At 42.9% G+C, this 19,784-nt stretch overlaps 1 protein-coding gene across 1 annotated transcript in view; it reads left to right on the plus strand.

The window, feature by feature from the left end:
- adgrl4 (adhesion G protein-coupled receptor L4) overlaps positions 1-19,784 on the plus strand; it is a 154,049-nt gene that overhangs the window by 122,582 nt on the left and 11,683 nt on the right. The window contains exons 13-14 of the mRNA XM_073062561.1: positions 312-403; positions 6,921-7,089. Of these exons, the coding sequence (XP_072918662.1) occupies positions 312-403; positions 6,921-7,089 (261 nt within the window). The remainder of the gene's footprint in view (positions 1-311; positions 404-6,920; positions 7,090-19,784) is intronic.

Raw genomic sequence — 19,784 nt, forward strand, 5'->3', positions numbered from 1 at the left:
AGTGAGAAGTTGGTGTTATGACACCACTCAGCCTAATTCTCAATCTCTCTCCTGTATGCTGATTCATCACCACCATTGATACGGCCCACAACAGTACTGTTATCAGCAACTTGAAAATGGTATTGGAGCTGTGCTTAGCCACACAATCATAGATGTAAAGTTTTTCCTCTGCCTTTCACAACCTTGCTTCCTATGTACCTGTGCTGCTCCAAACACCAGCCCCCCTTTCCTTGTCAAAGCCTTTGTCTCTCACACCTTTAGCCCACTCTCGGTCGTTTGTCTTACCATGTCCACCCTTGCTTATTTTCCAGGTCAATCTCCTGGCGTTCGGAGTCATTATTTACAAGGTGTTCCGGCACACTTCCATGTTAAAACCAGAAGTGAGCTGCTATGAAAATATTAGGTAAGTTTAAAGTCAAAAAATCTCCATTTACATTCAGTTTTCAATTATTCTATTTTATGTGGGGGGTTTTGTGGATTCTATTTTATTTCTTTGTTTTCCTGTGGGTGCCTGCAAGAAAATGAACCTTAAGATTGTAGATGGTATACATACTTTGATAATAAGCTTACTTTGAACATAAGAAATAGGTGCAGAACTAGACCATTTGGCCCATTGAGTCTTCTCCGCCATTCCACAATGGCTGATATATTTTCCCACTCAACCCCAATCTCCCCATAACTTTTGACGCCCTGACTAATTATGAACCTATCAGCCTCCACTTTAAATATACCCAATGACTTGGCCTCCACAGCCATCTATGGCAATGAATTCCACAGATTCACTACCCTCTGGCTAAAGAAATTCCTCCACAACTCTGTTCTATTTATGTGTAAGATGTCAACAAAATAGAGAGAGTACAGAGAAGATTTACTAGAATGTTACCTGGGTTTCAGCACCTAAGTTACAGAGAAAGGTTGAACAAGTTAGGTCTTTATTGTTTGGAGCGTAGAAGGTTGAGGGGGGACTTGCTAGAGGTATTTAAAATTATGAGGGGGATAGATAGAGTTGACGTGGATAGGCTTTTTCCATTGACAGTAGGGGAGATTCAAACAAGAGGACATGAGTTGAGAGTTAAGGGGCAAAAGTTTAGGGGTAACACGAGGGGGAACTTCTTTACTCAGAGAGTGGTAGCTGTGTGGAATGAGCTTCCAGTAGAAGTGGTAGAGGCAGGTTCGATTTTGTTATTTTAAAAAAAATGGATAGGTATATGGACAGGAAAGGAATGGAAGGTTATAGGCTGAGTGCAGGTAGGTGGGATTAGGTGAGAGTAAGCGTTCGGCACAGACTAGAAGGGCTGAGATGGCCTGTTTCCGTGCTGTAATTGTTATACGGTTATATGGTTAAAGGGATGTCCTTGTATTCTGAGGCTGTGCTCTCTAGTTCTTGACTCACCCACTACTGAAAACATCCTCTCCACGACCACTCTATCTACAGCTCTTAAGATTTGGTGGGTGAAAATTAGTTTTGATTTAGACCTATTTATTATTTATCATATGTGCATCGAAACATACAGTGAAATGCACCGTTGGCATTAGCGGCTGAGAGTGGGCTGGGGGCAGCCCACAAGTGTCAGTTCACATTTCAGGACCAACATAGCAAGCCCATAATGTTCAGCAGAATAACAAGCACCCAACTTCAGAGTTTGTCTTAACATTAGAAAAAGCATCTGGCTTCTTCTTTTTCCTGTTTTGTACATAGATCATAGATCATAGACCAGTACAACCCTTCAACCCACAATGTTGTACCAAACCAATTAAATTAATAATCAAATGGACAACTAAACTAATCCCTTCTGCCTACACAGTGTCCATATCCTTCCACGTTCCTCACATTTGTGTGCCTATCTAAATATCTCTTAAAAGTCCCTAATGTATCTGTCAGAGTCACTAGCGAACTTGAGTGCATGTATCACAGATACTTCAGCAGTTCAAACAAAACCACAGATTTATTACAGAAATTAACCAGCAAAACTAAAATGAACTCGGGCATGCTATACAGAATCTTGGAGAACAGAAGTCATAAGACCATAAGATTTAAGAGCAGAAGTAGGCCATTCTGCTGCTCCACCATTCAATCATGGGTTGATCCATTTCATCCAGTCATCCCCACTCCCCTCCCTTTTCTCCATGCCCTTTGATGTGCTGGCTAATCAAGAACCTATCTACCTCTGCCTTAAGTACACCCAGTGACTCCATAGCTGTGCATGGCAACAAATCTCACAGATTTACCACCCTCTGACTGAAGTAACTTCTCCACATCTCAATTATAAGAGGATGTCCTTCAATCCTGAAATCGTGCCCTCTTGTCCTAGAATCCTCTACCATGGGAAATAACTTTGCCCTATCTAATCTGTTCAGGCCTCTTAACATGTGGAATGTTTCTATGAGATCCCTCTCATTCTCCTGAACTCCAAGGAATACAGCCCAAGAGCATAGGACAATTTGAGTGGCCAATTAACCTTCTAACCAGTATATCTTTGGACCGTGGGAGGAAACTGGTGCATCTGGAGACAACCCATGCAGTCACAGGGAGAAAATACAAACTCCTTGTAGATGGCACTGGAAATGAACTCCAAACTCTGGAATGCCCTGTAATAGGGTCATGCTAACTGCTACGCCACTGTGGCTCCTAGTTACCATCCACAGATGGAAATTTTCCAGTTTGCCCAACCCTGTCGTGCTGCACAAGCTGTTTCTAAATCTCACTAAAGGCATATCCTCCGACGTCAGGATCAGGAAGGGATTGTCCCTGAAAACGCAAAGTCAACAATCAGCCTTTTCCCCTCACTCCTAGTAATAAGCATTGGCTTCCAAAGGGAACAATGACACAGCTCTGCTAACACTGAAAGCTAATTATTCCCCAGTGATGAATTGCCTCTACACTCCAAGTGACACTGTGTAATTCAACTAAACCTACCTTACAAGAATGCAGGCAGCTGAAAAAAGGATTGAACGTACAATCAGTGCCGCTGTATTAGGTACCTTCAGTAACTAATAAAGTGGCCACTGAGTGTATGTTTGGGGATTTCTGCTGCTGTAGCTCATCCACTTCGAGGTTTGATCTGTTGTGTATTCAGAGATGCTCTTCTGCACACCACTGTTGTAACGATTAGTTATTTGAGTTACTGTCATCTTCCTGTCAGCTTGAACCAGTCTGGCCATTCTCCTCTGACCTCTCTCATTGACAAGGCATTTTCAGCAACAAAACTGCAGCTGACTGGATGATTTTTTTTGCTTTTTGCGCTATTCTCTGTAAACTCAAGAGACTGTTGAGTGTGAAAATCCCAGGAAATATAGCAGCTTCTCAAACCACCCTGTCTGACACCAGAAATTACTCCACAGTTAAAGTGACTTAGATCACATTTCTTCCACGTTCTGATGTTTGGTCTGAACGACTGAACCACTCGACCACGTCTGCATACTTTTCAAAGTGCAAAGTAAATTTATTATCAAAGTACGTATATGTCACCAGATACAACCCTGAGATTCATTTTCTTGCAGGCATACCCAATAAATCCGTAGAATAATAATCATGACAGAATCAATGAAAGACTGCACCAACTTGCGTGTTCAATCAGTGTGCAAAAGGCAAATGCAAATGCAGATATGAAACGCACACAAAATGCTGGAGGAATTTATCAGGCTCGGCAGCATCTATGGAAAAGAGCAAATAGTCGATGTTCCAGCCAGAGACCCTTCATCAGAGCTGGAAAGGAAGTGGAGAAGTTGGAGTAAGAAGGCGGGGGAGGGGAGGAATAAGTACAAGGTGGCAGGTGATGGGTGAAACTGGGAGAGAGGAAGGGGAGATGTATAAAGCTGATAAGTGAATGAGATAGAGGGCTGGAGAAGGGGGAATCTGATAAAAGACCATGGAATAAAGGGAAGAGGGAGGAGCACCAGAGGGAGGTGATGGGCAGGTAAGGAGATAAGGTGAGAGAGGGCAATGGGAATGGGGAATGGTGAAGGGGGAGGGGTAACTACTAGGTTTGAGAAATTGATATTCGTGCCCCATTTTAATTCCACTTCCCATTCCCATTCCGATATGCCAATCCATGGCCTCCTGTACTGCCGCAATGAGACCACACTCAGAGTGGAGGTACATCACCTTATATTCCATCTGGGTAGGCTCCATGCTGATGGCGTGAATATTGATTTCTTGAACTTTCAGTAATTGATGGCTCAGTGACAGCCTCATAACATCAGAGACCCAGATTCAATTCTCACCAATGACACTATCAGATTTACTACAACCTCCCCTATGACTGCAGGCTTTTCCCCTGCTACTCTTGATTCATAAGACACTAAGGCATAGGAACAGAACTAAGTCATTTGGCCTATCAAGTCCACTGCACTTGTTCGTTCTCAAACACATTCTCCTGCCTTCTCCCTGTAAACTTTAACATCCTTACTAATAAAGAACATATTAGACTCCACTTTAAATATACCCAATGACTTGGCCTCCAAAGCCATCTGTGGCAACAAATTCCATAGATCCACCACCCTCTAGCTCCAGAAATTCCTCCTCATCTCTGTACTAAAGTGACGTCTTTATATTCTGAGGCTGTACCCTCTGGTCCTAATCTCCCCACAATAGGAAACATCCTCCCCACATATTCAATCTCTCACAAATGGAGGCGCCATGGTGGTGAAGCAGTTAGTGTGATGCTATTACAGCTCGCGCCTTCAGAGTTCAGAGTTCAATTCCACTGTCCTTTGTAAGGAGTTTGTATGTCTTTTCCGGGAACATTTGGGTTTCCTCTGGTGATCTGGTTTCCTCCCACAATCCAAAGGCATACAGGGTAGTAGGTTAATTGGTCATTGTAATTGTCCTGTGATTAGACCAGGGTTAAATAAGTGGGTTGCTGGGTGGTGCACCTGAAAGTATCTGATCCATGCTGTATCTCGAAAGAATTGTTTTTTAATTCCAGAAATGTACGGTTCAGTCAAATAACTGGCTGCTTTGTCCTGTGGCTGTCTGTGGGAAGACAAATCTCAGGGTTGTATACTGCATACATACTTTGATAATAAATGTACTTTAAAACTTAAACTGCAGAAGCCTGAAGTCCCACGCCACCAGGTTCAGGAGCAGCTACTTCCCTTCCACCATTTGTTCATCGAAGCAACCTGTACAGCCCAATTACCTCAGTACAACAGCAATACGATCACTTTACACTACAGCGGATATGCTTTTACTGTTCTCGCTGTGTTCTTTCTTGTAAAGTTTCTTTCACTTGTGTTTTTCTTGTGAATGCTGCTCATGTGATGCTGCTGCAAGTAGGATTTTCATTGCACCCGTACACACTTCAACTCTTACAAATGGCAACAAACTCGAATTTAGTGTCTTTAGTGTTTAGGTGAGGGGTAAAACCTGGAAGGCTCCCTGGCTGACAGTTAGCTTAGACTCGATGGGCTGAAGGGACTGCATCAGTGCGGTGACTCTTGCTATGACTCTGAAAACCCGGAAGGGGCAAGATGAGCAGAAGGTTCTCCAGTGGGACGGTGAAGAAAATGTGACAGCAAGCTAACTCGGAGCAGTGGCGAAGAGAAAGCACACACACTCAAACATCTTCAGGAGCGCAAGGGTGTCCCAGAGCACTTTACAGCTGATGAAATATTCAGTTGTAATGGAGGGAATGCAGCAGCAAGATATGTGCAACTAGGACAGGAGAAAATGGAGCAGGAATAGGCCGTATGGATCCTCAAGCTAGCTCCCACAGGCAGTGATGAGCAAAACACATACAGACGTATGTATAAATCAGCAGTATGAATACAACAGTCAGTCCCTCTTGCCTCTTCTGCCATTCAAAGAGATCCAACCTAATTTCATTATGGTCTTCATTTGTGGTAACCTTCAACCTTATCAAGAATTGACCATCATGAAGGACCCTCACCACCCAGGACATGCCCCCTTCTCATTACTACCATGGTTTTAAAGCTACTTAAAGTACTATTTCTATCACGGTTTGAGAAAGACTCAGAGATTCACTATGCTCAGATAAGTAAGCAAAATTCACCTCATGTTTATCTTCAATGGTTAACCACATATTTCCATCGTTAAGGACCCCACCAGTACTGCCTGCTTTATGGGGATCTAAAGTGGTGGGAGGTCACAGGTGAGAGTGCTCTCCCTATACCCAGGACATGCCTTCTTCTGATTATTACCATCAGGGAGGAGGTACAGGAACCTGAAGACTCACACTCAAGCCTTCAGTGACAGTTTCTTCCCTTCTGCTGTCAGATTTCCGAACACTACCTCACTAATCTGCTCTCCACTTACCCAACTCGTGTGTTTATTTATATTTCTTATTGTAACTTACAGAATATTTTTTATTATTATGTATTGCACTGTACTGCTGCACGAAATAACAAATTCCACGAAACTCACCTTTTTATTCTGGCATCTTACCCCTTTCTTCTCAGTCCTGAAGAAAAGTGTCGGCCCAAAACATAGACTATCTATTCATTTCCATGGATGCTGCCTGACCTCCTGAGATCAATGAGAGAGCTGGCAGAAGATGATGACATATCACAATGCCAGTGAAGGCGGAGGAAGGCTGCAGCGGTGAAGAGTTCCCAGTTATCTTGTATTCCATGCCACTGGACTCTGACCCCAATCTGTCAAGGACTATGTGATGGCCTCCTGTACATCAGCCTCCCCATGTTAAACAGTTATACTCAGGCATTCTCCTTCTCAGGAGGACCAGATGGACCTCCTGAGACAGATGGACCTGAGACGGGATTGGTCCTCCTAAGATGCGACTGGACCTCCTGAGATGGGACTGGACCTCCTCAGATTGGTATGGTCCTCTTCAGCTGGGCCCGGCTCTCTTGAGATGAGTCTGGTCCTCAGTTGTAGGTCTGTTTGGGTGACCAAGCTCTGCATGGATGGTGAATTAATGTACTCTCACCCTGTTTTCCAGGTCTTGTGCTCGTGGTGCCCTGGCCCTTCTCTTCCTCCTTGGTGCTACCTGGACCTTCGGGGTGTTGCACATTGTCAAGGGAACCATGGTGACAGCGTATCTATTCACCATTTCCAATGCATTCCAAGGGATGTTCATCTTCATATTTCTCTGCATCCTGTCAAAGAAAGTAAGTGACACCTAAGAACAAGAGCATGAACCACCGGAGTGGTACAGCTCAAGCTGCTCAAGTTCTTTCCTGATTTCAGTGCTGTCCATATAGATAGTGCATGAGTTTCTTCCAGGGGTTTTAGTCTTCAAAGAACAGATTGTGGACCTCAGAAAAGGAAAGATGAGGGAACACACACCAGTCCTCATAGAGAGATCAGAAATAGAGAGTGAGCAATTTCAGGTTCCTGGGTGTCAATACCTCTGAGGACCTAACCTGTACCCAACACATCAACACAGCTTTAAGAAGACAAGACGGTGGCTATTTTCCTTTAGGAGTTTGAGAAGATGCCAAATGTCACCTAAAAGCACTTGAAAATTTCCACAGATATGCCACAGAGAGCTTTCTAACTGGCTGCATCACTGTCTGGCATGGGGAATGGGGAGGCTATTGAACAGGATCAGAGGGTTGTAAACTTAGTCAGCTCCATCACAGGCTCTAGCTGCCTTAATATCCAGGCCATCATCATAGTGGCTCTCACATGAGTGGACAAAGTCAGATTGGTGATCTTGAGGCTTTAGATCTTCTAGGCTTCTGCAAAGAAAGGCTTCAGTCAGACATAGCAAAAAAAGAAGAGCTTAAGATTGAATTTCTTTTTCTCCTTCTCTTCTTTATGTTGCTCAGTTAGGACAGCAGAGATATCAGGCAGGATAGTGGAATGCTCCTCTTGTGGGATGTGGGAAGACAGGGAGACCTCCAGTGTCCCTGATGACTACAACTGCAAGACATGCATCCAGCTGCAGATTCTAACAATCCACGTTAAGGAGCTGAACTGGATCAATTCCAGATCATTTGGGAGGCTGAAGGGGTGATAGATAGGTTATATAGAGAGGTAATTACACCCAAGGTGCAGGACAAAGGAAAATGGGTGACAGTCAGAAAGCAGAAAGGGGTTAAGGAGCTAGTGCAGAGTACCCCTGTGACCATCTCCCTCTACAACAGATATATCACTTTGGATACTGTCAGGGGAATTGACATAACAGAGAAAAGTCACAGTGGTCGGGGCTCAGGCACTGAGTTTGGCATTGTGACTCCGAAGGGAAGTGGGGAGAATAGGCACACTGTGGTGATAGCAGATTCATTAGTTAGAAGAATGGACAGGGGGTTCTGTGGACAAGAACAAAATTCCCAGATGGTATATTGCCTCCCGGATACCAGTGTCTGGGATATCTTGGATCGAGCCCTCAGTATTCCTAAGTGGGAGGGTGAACAGCCAAAAGTCATGGCCACGTAGGTACCAATGACATGAGTGATGAGGTTCTGCATACGAAGTAGACGGAGTAAGGTGCTAAATTGTGATCTCAGGATTGCTACCTGTGCCACGTGCTAGTGAGGCTATATCTAAGAAGATTATACAGTTTAATATGTGGCTAAGGAGTTGGTGTAGGAGGGCTGGTGTAAGATTTCTGTATCATTAGGCACTCCTCCAGGGAAGGTACAACTTGGACTGAAGGGACGGTTTTCATCTGAAATAGATGACTGATGCCTTAGCAAAAAGATACTGCATAGTGGGGTTCAATCTAGACTTGCAAGGGGGTGGGAACCAAAGTGCCAGAACAGTTAATGGAGAGGTTGTGGAGGTAGATGTTAGTAAATCCTCGGACAAAGTTAGGAATCAAAAGGTTGAGCATGCTGCGACCAGAGTCATCAGCTGCGTATATTTCAATGCAGGAAGTATTGTAGGAAAGACCGATAATAGTGCTGAAGATGAGGTAGCTTGTTTACTAACAGGCAATGTGCAGTGAGGAGTGGCTGTTGATAGGGCAGTCAACAGGATGAGTTGCAACGTAAAGGGAATACAAAATCAAAAAGAGCGGATACAGGATTGAAGGTGTTATATTTGAATGTGCACAGTATAGGGAGTAAAGTAGAGGAACTTGTAACACAGCTACAGATTGGCGTGTATGCTGTTGTGGGCATCACTGAATCATGGCTAAAAGAAGAACATTGCTGGGAATTTAACGTCCAAGGATACCCGTTGGATTGAAAGAACAGGTAGGAAACAGGGGGTGGGGGAAAGCATTGATCTGTTGGTAAAAAAATTAAATCAAATCATACAAAACAGGTGACATAGAGTCAGAAGGAAGGAAATTATTGTGGACAGAACTAAGGAACTACAAGGGTAAAAAGACCCTGATGAGAGTTATATACAGACCCCCAAATAGTAGTAAGGATGTGGCCTACATATTACATCAGGAAATAGAAAGTACATGCCAAAAGGGCAATACTATAGTAGTCATGGAGGATTTCAATATGCAGGTAGATTGGGGGGTGCTGGATTCCAAGAGGGGGAATTTTCAGAATGCCTACGAGATAGATTTTTAGAGCAGTTCATAGTTGAGCCATGATGGGATCAGCTATTCTGGATTGGGTGTTGTGCAATGAAACTGAATTGATTAGAGAGCTTAAGGTAAAAGAACCCTTTGGGGAAAGTGATCATAATATAATCGAATTCCCCTGAGATTTGACAAGGAGAAGCTAAAGTCAGATGTGTCAGTATTACAGTGGAGTAAAGAAAATTACAGAGGCACGTGAGAGGAGTTGGCCAGAATTGATTGAAAAGAACACTGGCAAGGATGATGGCAGAGCAGCAATGGCTGGTGTTTCTAGAAGCAATTCGGAAGGCATAGGATATATACTGTACATCCCAAAGAAGATAAAGTATTCTAAAGACAAGTTGACACAACCGTGGCTAATAAGATAAGGCAAAGACAATGTAAAAGCCAAAGAGAGGGCATATAATAGAACAAAAATTAATGGGAAGTTTGAGAATTGGGCAGCTTTTAAAAGCCAACAGAAGGCAACTAAAAAGGAATTAACAAGGTAGAGATGGAATAGGAAAGAAAACTAGCCAGTAATATTAAAGAGCATGCCAAAAGTTTCTTCAGGTATATAAAATGTAAAAGAGAGGAGAGAGTGGATATCAGACCATTGGAAGCATGAATTGTGTGAAGGAACCATTACTAGAGAGAAGGTTCTTGGGAAACTGAAATGTCTGAAGGTAGCTAAGTCACCTGGCTGAAAGCGATGGCTGAAGAAATCATGGAGGCATTAGTAATGATCTTTCAAGAATTACTTGATTCTGGGAATGTTCCAGAAGACTGAAAAATTGCAAATGTCACTCCACTTTTCAAGAAGGGAGAGAGGCAGCAGAAAGGAAACTATAGGCCAGTTACCGTGATCTCAGTGGTTGGAAAGATGTTGGAGTCGATTATTAAGTATAAAGTCTTAGGGTAAATGGAGGCGCATGTTAAAACAGGCCATAATCAGCATGATTTCCACAAGGGAAAATCTATCCTGAACTATCTGTTAGAATTCTTTGAAGAACTAACAAGCAGGATAGACAAAGAAGAATCAGTGATGTTGTGTACTTGGATTTTCGGAAGGCTTTTGACAAATTGCCACACATGAGGCTTCTTAACAAGCTCAAGCCCATGATATTACAGGAAAGATTCTGGTATGAATAAAATTGATGGCTTTGTTGCAAAGTTTGCAGATGATATGATGATTAGTGGATGGGCAGGTAGTTTTGAGGAGGTAGACAGGGTACAAAAGGAGCTGGACAAATTAGGAGATTGGGGAAAGAAATGGCAGATGGAATACAGTGTCGGGAAATGTATGGTCATGTACTTTGGTGGAAGAAATGGAAGGTTTGTCTATTTTCTAAGTGGAAAGGAAACACAAAAAACTGAAGTGCCTAGGGACTTGGGAATTGTACAGGATTTCCTAAAGGTTAATTTGCAGGTGGATTTTGTGCTGAGAAAGGCAAATGCAATGTTAGCATTACTTTCTAAAGGACTAGAATATAAAAGCAAGGAAGTAATTTTGAAACTTTATAAAGCACAGGTGAAGGTAGAATTGTAGTATTATAACCAGTTTTGGGCCCCTTATCTTAGAAAGAATGTGTTGAAACAGGAGAGGATTTTAAAGGAGGTTCACGAAAATGACTCCAGGATTGGATGGCTTATTATAAGAAGAGCATTTGATTTCTGTGGGCCTGTACTCAGTGAAATTCAGAAGAATGAGGGGTGACCTCATGAAACCTATTGAATGGTGAAAGGCATTGATGGAGTCAATGTGGAGAGGATGTTTCCTATGATGGGGTGTCTAAGACCAGAAGACACAGCGTCAGAATATAGGGGCATCCTTTTGTAATGTGTCCCGCTTGGTGGAGCAATAATATCAGTGCCGGACTCCAGAGCAAAGTTTCCCGAGTTCGAATCCAAGTCGGGTTGAGCGTCGAGCTAGCAACTCGGTCGTGTAAAAACAAGAATAGCTTGCTATGGAAACACTGTCATGACGGTGCCCTGATAACTTCACTGCCGAGTTAAGGGCCATTCTTCTTCTTTTTCTTCTTCTTCTTCTTCTTTTGTAATGTAGATGAGGAGGAATTTGTATAGCTAGAGTGGAAAATCTGTGGAATTCTTTGCCACAAGCAGCTGTATATTTAAGGCAGACATTGATAGATTCTTGATTAATCAGGGCATGAAGGGATACGAGGAGAAGGCAGGAGGTTGGGGCTAAGAGGAAAATTCGATGACGCATGATGAAATAGCAGAACAGACTCGATTTGGCCAAATGGCCTAATTCTGCTCCTATATCTTATGTTCTTATAATCTTACGGACATCTTCAAGGAGTGGTGCCTCGAAAAGGCAGTGTCCGTTATTAAGGGCCTCCACTACCTAGGACATGCCCTCATCTCATTGCTACAATCAGGAAGGAAGAACAGAAGCCTGAAGGCACACATTCAATGATTCAGCTTCTTCCCCCTTGCCACCCAACTTCTGAATGAATAATAATCCCATGAACACTACCTCACTACTTTCATGTTTCTATTTTTGCACTACTTACTATAATTCAGTTTTTTTTTCCTCTATATTATCATGTATCGCATTGTACTGCTGCTGCAAAGTTTAAAAAATTTCACGACATTTACGGGTAATATTAAACCTGATTCTGATACTTTTACCATATCCTGATAGGATCATCGGTCCCTGTAAACTGTCTTCAGTGTGTGAGTGTGTAGTAGAATCTGGGGGCAGTTATAAAGTCATACAGTAGAACAGCACAGAAAGAGGCCCTTCAGCCTATCTAGTCCATTCCGACCTAGTCTTCTGCCTCTTCCCATCCAGGGACCATATCCCTCCAAACTGGTCTCATCCATGCTCCTATCCAAATTTCCCTTAAATGTTACAATTGAACCTGCATCCACCACTTCCACTCATTTCACTCTTACACTGCCCTCTGAATGCAATGGTGACTTCCCAGGTTCCCCTTGAATAGTTCAACTTCCAACTTAAACCCACTCTATGAGCTCTAGCTCTAGTCTCACCCAAGCTGAGGGAAAAAAGCCTGCAAGAATCCACTCTATTTACAACTCTCATAATTTTGTACACCTCTGTAAAGTCTCCATTCATTCTCAGAATCAGAATCAGGTTTGATATTACTGATGGATGTTATGAAATTTGTTATTTTGTGGCTGTAAATTACAGTAAAATATATATTAAAAATTAACTTAAATAAGTAATGCAAACTCAGTGAAGAACTGTTCATGGGCGGGTTCATTGTCCATTCAGAAATCTGATGGTGGAGGGAAAGAAGCTGTTCCTAAAATGAGAGAGGCCATGTCTTAGGTGATGGGGGTTGTTAATGATGGGTGCAGCCCTCTTGATGAACCACCTTCTGAAGCTGTCTTCGATGGTGTGGTGGCTAGTGCCCATGATGGAGCCAGTTCTGTTTGCAACCCTCTGCATCTTCTTCTGATCCTGTGCAGTGGCCCCTCTGTACCAGATGGTTTTAGAACCAGTTAGAATGCTCTCCGTGCACATCTGTAGAGATTTAGTGTCATACCAAATCTCAAACTCCCAAAGACATATAGCCACTGACATACCTTCCTCAAAATTGCATCAATATGTTGGATATTCAGAGATGCTAACAGCCAGCAATACTAAACTGCTCACCCCTTCCGCTACTGAACCCTCAATGAGGTCTGGCGTGTGTTCCCTTGGCTCCCCCTTTCTGAAGTCCACTATTCCTCTGTATCCAGGGAATAAAGTCCTAGTCTATTTCAGCTTTCCCTATAACTCAGGACCTCAAGTCCTGGCAATAATCCTTGTCAATTTTCTCAGTATTCTTTGAAGCTTGTTGATACCTTTCCTGCAGGTAGGTGACGACAACTGCGTACAATATTCTAAAACTAGCAGACAATGGTTTAATGTGAGGAGGAGGTCCTCACCTGGACCAGAACCCTCCATACCTCTCCCATCCATATACATTCAAACTTCTCTTCAATGTTGCAATCGAAGCCATATCCAACATTTCTGCAGGCAACCCATTCCACGCTCACACTACTCTCTTCGTGAAGAAGCTCCCCCTCAAGTTCCCCTTCAACACCTCACCTTTCACTCTTAACCTATGACCTCTGGATCTAAATTCACACAAAGCTCTGTGAAAAAAGCCTGCTTGCACTTACCCTGTCTATAACCCTCATAATTTTCAATATGACATTGGCCTGGTGATCAGGCACATTCATCTAGAACAACAGAACCAGGGACTGAGTGGCTTGCTCCATTTTCAATGTTTCAAAAGTTCAGAGAGTTCAAAGTAATTGTATTCTCTAGATATGTAAATGTCATCCTGAGATCCATTTTTCAGGCAATCACAGTAGATGCAAAGAAACACAATCGAATCAATACAAAATTGTGCACAAAGACAGACCACAACCAATATGCATAAGAAGACAACTTGTGCAATTACAAAAAAAAACAAATAAATAAATTACTTACGTATCTACTTCTTTAGAGATACAGTACAGGACAGGCCCTCCGGCCCAATGAGCCACAACACCCAGCAACTCCCCTATTGAACCCCTGCATAATCACTGGTCAATTTACAATGACCAATTAGCCTACTAACCGGTACTTCTTTGAACTGTGGTAGGAAACTGGAGCACCCGGAGGAAATCTATGTGCTTCATGAGGAGAACACACAAGCTCCTTACAGACCGGAACTGAACTCCAAATTCCAGAACACCTCAGGCTGTTACAGCGTTCCGCTAACAGCTACACTACTATTGCACCCCGAAAGTAAGATTGAGAACATGAGCTGTAGAGTCCTTGAAAGTGAGCTCATAACTTCAGTGCTGAACAAAATCAGTCATATGACTTTTCCCAGTTTATATATCTTCCCCATATACTACAGATCTTGCCTCTGTTAAATAGCTGGAATATCGTTAACAATAATGATAATGTATAATTAGTAGTGTGAAGAGCATCAGAGCACCTTCTTGATTATATGCTACCATATTGCTTTATATTCCAATGACCAACTTATAACTGGAAATAAATTGCTTCCTAATTATACTGCTATTCACAGTAGATAAGTGCATTAGCATTATTACCCGTGGAATCATGGGACTGTGGGATTGCTTGGGCTCTCATATCAACAGCGCAAACTAACAAGCAAAGTTTTAGTTGCTTGTTTATTTGTGATATTCATTGATATCACATGGGGAAAAGCAAGCTGTGTTCTCTTCCTCATTCCTCTAATGTGAATTTGCAGCGCTGACATCAAACTCATTAATGTCTCCATGCAATAACAATATTGATTAAATTGCTACAATAGCAAAATGTGAACAAAGGGAGAGAGGTGTCTCTTAATTAATCCATGCATTCAAAATAAAGATCTTTAAGATTAGCTTTAATGATTACATCTATGTCAATGTATCGCAACATACACTGAAATGTGTGAACAACCAACACAGACCTAGGATGTGCTAGGAGTAACCATGCTTGTGGCACCAACTTAGCATACCCGCAACTCACGAACCTTAACGCATGCATTGTTAATTGGGAGGAAACTGGAACACCCAGAGGAAAGCCACAAAGTTACGGAGAGAACGTACAAACTCCATACAGACAGCTGTGGGAATTGAACTCCTGATCTTCCGATCACTGCTGATGTAAAGTGTTACGCTAACTGCCTTGCAACCAAGGAAACAGGGAGGTGAGAAAGTCTTTGATTGTGTAGGACTTTACTTTTGATAATAGGAATAAGGGTGACAAAAGTTCTAGTATAGAAACAGGTTCAGCGGAGTTATTAATAAGAGTTCATTCATTCATTATGGGCCATGTCATATTAATCATGGTATTTCCATGACGATGATTGTGCTTGACAAAGTTTTCTACAGAGTGGTTTGCATTTGCCTTCTGCTTGGCATTAGTGGTCACAAAGCAGGACTTGTGATATGCACCAGCTCCTCATACGACCATCCACCACCTGTTCCCTTGGCTTCGCGTGACCCTGATCGGGGAGGCTAAGCAGGTGCTAAGGGTAACCTGCAGGCTAGTGGAGGGAAGGAGCGCTTTACATCTCCTTTGCTAAAGACATATTTCCACCCTGCCACCCTGTTAATAAAAGTAAAAGAATCTTTACTGGAGCCAGTGCCACCCAATTACACCCATGTGAGCATGTGACATGTACCAACCATGTCATTGGATTGTGGGAGAAAACCAGAACACTCGGAAGAAACCCACAGGGTCAGGTGAGAACATATAATGTCCTTACAGATGGGAATTGAACCCCGTTTGGTGACTGATGGCACTGTAAACCATGACAGTAACTGTTACGCTACTGCACCACCCTACTTTGCCAACACAGGCTTTGAGGCAGTCACTTCCACTTCAGTTCTGATGACTTGTGTAGAAACCATGGAGTCTGCAACTGGATGAGAAGGGTGAGTGAGTGGTTTGTGGTGTTATGGACTTCTCCTGCTGTCCACGATTAACAACTACGTGGACTCCTGACATTCTGACTTCCTCCCAGCTAGTCTTCCTCCATTTTAATGAGTAGCTGAGGCTGTTCCAGACTTTCAAGATAGGATAGAGAGGTGTTTTCTGGAAAGAAATGGATCCATCAGGCAGATGCTGCATGGATTCAGCAAAGGCAGGTCCTGTTTGACAAACTTACTGCAGATCTTTAAGGATATAATGAGCACAGCGGATAGACGGGAACAGATAGATGTCACTTATTTGGCATTTGATAAGATGCCGCATAAAAGACCTAACCATAAGATAAGGATGCATAGCGTTAGGGGTGATGTATTAGCATGGATAGAGGATTAGTTAACAAATAGAAAGCAGAGAGTTGGGATACATGGATGTTACTCTGGTTGGCAATCAGTGGTGAACTGTGTGCCACAGGGGTCGGTGCTGGGCCCGCAGCTGTTCACGATATACATTAACAATCTGGAAGAGGAGACCAAGTGTAGTGTATCTAAGTTTGCTGATGATACTAAATTGAGTGGAAAAGCAAATTGTGCAGAAGGTATGGAGAGTCTGCAGAGAGATATAGATAGGTTAAGTGAGTGGGCAAGGGTCTGGCAGATGGAGTACAATGTTGGTAAATGCAAGATCTTTGGAAGGAAAAGGAAAAATGAAACAGCAGATTATTATTTAAATGGTAAAACATTGCAGCATGCTGCTGTGCAGAGGGACTTGGGAGTGCTTGTGCATGAATCACAAAAGGTTGGTTTGCAGATACAGCAGGCTATCAAGTAGGCAAACGGAATGTTGACCCTTATTGCTAGAGAGATTAAATTTAAGCGCAGTGAGGTATGCTGCAACTATACAGGGTACTGGTGAGGCCACTCCTGGAGTACTGCGTGCAGTTCTGGTCTCCTTACTTGAGGAAGGACATACTGGCTTTGGAGGTGGGTCAGAGGAGGTTCACCAGCTTGATTCCAGAGATGAGGGAGTTAGACTATGTGGACAGATTGAGTCACTTGGGACTGTATTCGCTGGAATTCAGAAGAAGGAGAGGAGATCCTATAGAAACATATAAAATTATGAAAGGGATAGATAAGATAGAGGCAGGAAAATTGTTTCCACTGGTAAGTGAGACAAGAACTAGGGGACATAGCCTCAAGATTCAAGGGAATAGATTTAGGACGGAGATGAGGAGGAACTACTTTTTCCAGAGGGTGGTGAATCTGTGGAATTCTCTGCCCAATGAAGCAGTGGAGGCTACTTCGGTAAATACACTTAAGATAAATTTGGATAGATTTTTGCATAGAAATATAGAAATCTACAGCACATTACAGATTCTTTGAACCACAATGTTGTGCCAGCCATGTAACCTGCTCTAGAAACCGCTTAGAATTTCCCCACCGCGTAGCCCTCTTAGCAGGGGAATTAAAGGTTATGGGGAAAAGGTAGGTAGGTGGAGATGAGTCCATGGCCAGATCAGCCATGATCTTATTGAATGGTGGAAAAGGCTCGATGGGCCAGACGGCCTACTCCTGATCCTATTTCTTATGCTCTTATGTTCTTTTTACTATCATCTACTGCAGTAATGGAGTTCAGAGTAGAATCCTCTGTAGAAGTTTCTACTGTGGACAGCACACTGACTGGCTTCATCACCATCTGGAATGGAGGTAGCAGTGTGCAAATTCAGAAGAACTTGCAGAGGATTGCAAACGTGGGCACCAGCCTTGCCACCATCGAGGATGTCTTCAATAGGCAGTGCCTCAAGAAGATGGCATCCATCATTAAGCGTCCTCACCATCCAGAGCATGCCCTCTTCTCATTGCTACTCCTGGGGGGGGGGGGGGGGGAGATACAGGAGCCTGAAGACACAGACTCAACTTTTAAGGAATAGCTTTTTATCCTCGGCCATCAGATTTCTGAACAGTTTATGAACCCATGAACACAACCTCAATTTTTTCTCAATTTTTCTCTCTTTTTACGTGACCTCTTTATTTTTTATATATAATTCTTAATTGTAACTTACAATATTGTATGTGCTGTTCTGCACTGTTGACAATTAGCAACAATTTTCACATTAGTCAGTGATAATGAACCTGATTCTGGTTCTAATCATCAATGAATACAAAATAACTTTACTAAATTCACAGAGAACAAGAAATTTAATTCACAATAATGATTACAGTTACAAAATGACTACCATTGGTTTCAGCTAGCTGAATGGTGTCGCAGCAATAACCTTGCGCTGAATGTCAGCATAAAAATAAAATTAAAGTGCAGGAGATGAACAGTGAGATAGTGTTCATGGGTTCATTGTCCATTCAGAAACCTGATGGCAAAGGGGAAGAAACTGTTCCTAAAATGCTGAGTGTGGGTCTTTAAGCTCCTGTACCTCCTCCCTGACAGTATTAATGCGAAGGGAACCTGCCCTGGATGGTGGGAGATCACTGTCACCTGCAACCTCCCACCACCTGAGGTCCCCATCAGCCAGGCAGTACTGGTGGGGATCCTTAATGATAGAAATATGTGGTCAGCCATTCAGGGTTAATGCGGGGTGAATTTTGTTTTCTTATTTGAGGGCCACAAATCTTTGTCTCTTTCTCAAATGATGGTGGAAGTTGTCGTTAAATAGTTTAAAGACTTAGGTAGTAGAGATGAGAGCATGCCCTGGATGATCAGGGTCTTTCACGACTGATGCAGCCTTCTTGAAGATGTTCTTGATGACGGGGAGGTTGGGCCCTTGGTGGATCACACATCACAGAAACTGAGCCTTTGAGCCGATTAAAGTCCTGCTGCTGTCTGCAAGGAGTTTGTATGTTGTCCCCATGATATCCTCCAGATGCTCTGGATTCCTCCCAATTTCCAAGACGTATGGGTAGTAAAATTGTGGGTATTCTGTGTTGGTACTAGAAGCATGGCGGCACTTGTGGGCTGCTCTCAGCACATGCTCGGACTGTGTTGTTCATTGACCCAAACAACACATTTCACTGTATGTTTTGATGTATACATGACCAATAAGGCTAATCTAATCTTAATGTTAATCAAGACTCTGCTGAGCAATAGGCACTCATTTACACTATCCCTGTTATATTCTTTCAGTTTATACATCAGCTCCCACCACCCCACCCCACCCAAGATTCCTCTACTCATTGACACGTTAGTGGTAACATACACTCAGTGGCCACTTTGTTAGATATACCTATGCATCTGCTCGTTAATGTAAATATCTAATCAGCCAATCATGTGGCAGAAACTCAATGCATAAAGTATGCAGGCATGGTCAGGAGGTTCAGTTGTTGTTCAGACCAAACATCAGAATGGGGAAGAAATGTGATCTAAGTGACTTAACCAAGGAATGATTGCTGGTGCCGGACAGGGTTGTTCATGTATCACGGAAACTGTTGATCTCCTGTGGTTTTCACGCATATCAGCCTCTAGAATTTACAGAGAATGGTGCAAGAAACAAAAAACATCCAAAGAGCAGCAGTTCTGTGGGTGAAAAATGCCTTGATAATTAGAGAGATCAGAGGAGAATGACCTGGTTTAAACTGACAGGAAGGCTTCAGTTACTCAAATAACCACACGTTACAACAACGATGTGCAGAAGAGCATCTTTGAACCTTTAAGAGGCCTTTGAGTGCACAGTGACCAATTAACCCACCAACTTGCACATCTCTGGGATGTGTGAGGAAACCTGAGGAAATGTACAGTCACAGGCAGAAGGTGCAAACTCCTTACAAGGTCATGATTGACCCTGGGGCTGCTGGATTTGAGAGCAAAATGCTCTACTTACTGCGGTACTGCAGTGCCCTCATTTAATTCTCCCTGAAGTTTAATTGCTGACAGTTAATCTGAGCTAATTGTGTATGGCAAGATTATTAAGGGAGAAAAGG

The sequence above is a fragment of the Hemitrygon akajei genome, chromosome 12 (assembly GCF_048418815.1).
Source record: "Hemitrygon akajei chromosome 12, sHemAka1.3, whole genome shotgun sequence".
NCBI classification, from domain to species: Eukaryota; Metazoa; Chordata; class Chondrichthyes; order Myliobatiformes; family Dasyatidae; genus Hemitrygon; species Hemitrygon akajei.